The sequence below is a fragment of the Pristiophorus japonicus genome, chromosome 1 (assembly GCF_044704955.1).
Source record: "Pristiophorus japonicus isolate sPriJap1 chromosome 1, sPriJap1.hap1, whole genome shotgun sequence".
NCBI classification, from domain to species: Eukaryota; Metazoa; Chordata; class Chondrichthyes; family Pristiophoridae; genus Pristiophorus; species Pristiophorus japonicus.
In genome coordinates, this window is record NC_091977.1 from 358,610,976 (window position 1) to 358,614,541 (window position 3,566).

Sequence of the window (3,566 nt, forward strand, 5' to 3'; positions counted from 1 at the left end):
CACTGATTTGACCCCAGCACTGCCATTTTTGATCTCAACACTGGAGCTAGCACCCTCTCTTAACCTGGCACAACTGAATATGCGGTCAGCAGCAGGAAGGACCCCCACCAGTGTTACTTAAAGGGATCATCAACTACAGGTTATTTGTGATTGATTTCTATTAGCTGTTGCTGAGTTTGTAGAAGTGTTTGGTGCTTTCTGGGCTTCTTTAAAATTGTCTAATCTCTACAAGGAGTGGAGTGGCACGTGCTCAAGGACTTGGTACTGACCTGCAAGGGGCCTGCTCAGGCCAGTTGCTTCCAGATATAGGTGCATTAGTTTGTATCCCCCTTGGCCTACAGCATGACAGGGAGAATGAGCAGATGCGACACAGAGCAGGACAAGCTGATAGAAGAGGCAGGGGGAGAAGGGTTCTCAGCAGGAGACCATGTCACCCATGGACTTCAGGGGTCAATACTCCTACCTGAACCTCAGTGAGGAACAGAGCATGCAACATCTCCATTTTACCAAAGAGGTGCTCACTGAAATCTGCCACCTGCTGCAGGCAGACCTGCAGCCTCAGTCCAGGACGAGGTCGGCATGGCCAATGGCTGTAAAGGTGACCATGGACTTGAACTTCTTCGCATCGGGCTCCTTCCAGGCTGGAGCAGACGACATCTGTAACATCACCCTGTTCGTCATCCACTTCTGTACAAGGGAGAAGAGTGAGGCTCTGTATGGAAAGAGAGGTGAATACATTTCATTCTCTCTTGCCAGGGAGAAGCAGGTAGAGCAAACACACGGCTTCACCATGATAGCAGGCTTCTCCATGGTGCAGAGTGCCATTGTCCACATTGGAAGGGATTCCTCTCCCTCAATGTCCAGCTGGTGCAACCATACTCAGAGTATCAAGCAAGTCAATGCTTGGTTTCCTGGCAGCAGCCACAATGCCTTAATTCTGCAGCAGTCTGCTGTACCATCAGCATTTGAGCCACTACAACAACAAACCAGAGGGTGGCTACTGGGTGATGAGGGCTATCCCCTGACCACTTGGCTCATGACTAAGCTGTGCAACCCAACCACATGTGGGCAGCATTCATTTAACGAAAGCCATGCTATCACACGGAATCTGATAAATCAGACCATTGGCATGTTTAAACAATGTTTCCGCTGCCTGGACCGCTTTGGATGAGCCCTGTAGTACTCGCCAGAGAGTCTTTCAAGAATTGTTGTGTTTTGCTGCATGCTCCACAACGCCATCATGAGGCCACAGTATATATAGCGATGAGCTGAAGAGGAGGAGGAAGAGTAATAGGAGGAGAAGGAAGGGACAAGGAGGAAGGAAAGGAGCAGGAAGGGAGGAGGCAACCAACACAGCCCTTCCTGGCTGTCCGTGATCGACTGATTCGACTGCAGTACCAGTGAACACAACCCCAATTCCCCATTTACCAACAGTCCTGCACCTTACCTTCCCTCTGTTACTGACCATCACAGCGTCCTCTTGGCCACAATGCCACCATAAAACAAACACTCCAAACTAATTTTATGAATCAAAACCATTACAATATTTCATTCAGAAGTTAACTAATCCCCGTTGTGCATTAACGTAGTGCCTTTGCCTGTCCCAGTGCCCCTATGCATTGCTCCCCGAGTGGCTGTAGTATGGCTGGTGGAAAGCTGCTGACTTTTAGTGGGGGAGACTGCAAATGGCCTTGCAGGATGACCTCGAGGAGCTCTGGGCCTTGTAGGCCTGGCTTTGGACTGCACCACCTCGGCATGAGCAGCAGCAGTCTGGATTGGCTGGCTGACAGGCAAAACAAAGGCACTGGCGAGTGGCAGTGATGGAAGGATAAATGCTGTCATCCTGAGAGAGGACGACAGCAGGTTAGTGCTCCATGAAGCCAGTGTCACATCCCAGCATTCATAGTAATTTGCTGGGGGACAGACTGCTGGACTGCTGTGACACCCTGCAAGCCTCTTTTCATACTGGTAAACCCAGCCATGATGGCAACAGTCTATACTTGCATTACTTCAGTCTGAGCTTCCATTGCTGCACTCAGACGTTGGGTGGCTGCTGCTTTTTCTGTAATGGAAGCTGAGACATTGGCCATCAGATGCTGCATGATAGTTGGGTGCACAAGTTCGCTAATGGATCTGCCCACCCCTTCCACATTGGAAAGGATAGGCTCCATGCTCTGCACAAAACACAGTGCAAGGTTGATGCTGGACTCCTCCATGCTCCTTGATATTGCATTCAGCCAACTGGCAGATTATTTTGTTGTGCATACCCATCAATGTTCTTCTGCAGGCCGTTTCTTCAAAGTCCTCATCTGAGTCCTGTGCAACACACCTCACTCTCCGAATAGCTTGGCACCTGAGCTATCCTTCCTCTGTGCTGGCTGCACTCCTGCCCAGTGACTCACCACAGCTACCCTCTAAAGTCCGCGCAGTTCCAGTATCTGAGCTGGTGACTGCGAGTTAAGGTGTTTCTTCTTCATCATCACTCTCCTCTTCCTCTTGCACCACTGGCTGGCCAGGTTGCAGTTCCTGGGTCTCTGAAATGAGAAAGGCACATGGGTAGGGCTGTGGTGAAAGCAGGAGGTCCATGCTTATACCATCTGCAGCTTGTAAGTCAGAGTGATTGTGAGATGAGGGGGGAGTGCGAAGTGAGATGGAGGATTAGGTACTGTCATCTTCAATGTTCTTAGCGTCGCTGCTGCCCATGGCCTCAGTCACAGCCACTCCAATTATAGCGAACACCATCTGCTTGAGCGGTGTCAGGATATGGAGGTGTACCTGTCCCCCTCCAGTTAGCTGCAGCCGCCTACAATTGTCCATCACCTTGCCCTACAAGAGAGAGGGGAGTGTGTCAGTGAGTGTGGTTTACTGTGTTTGGGTGATGTGGCTGTCATTAGTGAATAGCTGGCAGTCTGTGCAAGGTGTGAGATGTGGGTGTGAGGCTTGCAGCAGTGGTAAGTTTGTGAGGGTGAGATGGAGCATATGAATGTGAGGTATGAATCGTGACTGATGGAGATTGTTGATACGTGAGTAATGGCGGTCTGGTGAATTGAGCCGTTTGTGAGGCTAGTGGTGCAGTTTGTGGGATATGCATTTGAAGATGAATTCACTGACCTTGACGACTCATGTGAGGTCATTAAACTTCTTCCTACACTGCATCCAGGGCTACATCGCTTGCATTGACAGCAATGGTTATCTGCTCCCATTCACTTCTCAGCATCTGTCTGGAGAGCATCCTGGCCCCCTGTGCATACAGGACATATCTGCTTTTGTCCACCTCCTGCACCAAGGCCTCGAGTGCTGCATCATAAAATCTCAGAGCCCTCTCTCAGCCATGTTGCATCATCCTTACTCTTACTGTAAGTCACACACACCTTTACAATGACTTACTGCATCTGCTGCAGCCAGAATGCACCTCCTCTTTAAGAAGCGCAGGCTAGCTTTAATTGGTGCTTGCCTCGCATGAACTTGGACCCCTGCTGAGCATGTAGCCACTGAGCAGTGCGTTTAGCGTTGGGCTGCATACCACTATCATGTTGCCTGAATGGGCGTGAGTTAATCGCGCATCG

At 50.2% G+C, this 3,566-nt stretch overlaps 1 protein-coding gene across 1 annotated transcript; it reads left to right on the top strand.

Annotated features, from left to right (window-relative positions):
* The first annotated feature begins 427 nt into the window (after window positions 1-427).
* Window positions 428-1,171, top strand: LOC139265373 (putative nuclease HARBI1). Its single transcript, XM_070882385.1, has one exon. It carries the CDS (start codon window positions 428-430, stop codon window positions 1,169-1,171), a length of 744 nt encoding a protein of 247 aa, XP_070738486.1.
* The last annotated feature ends 2,395 nt before the right edge of the window (window positions 1,172-3,566 follow it).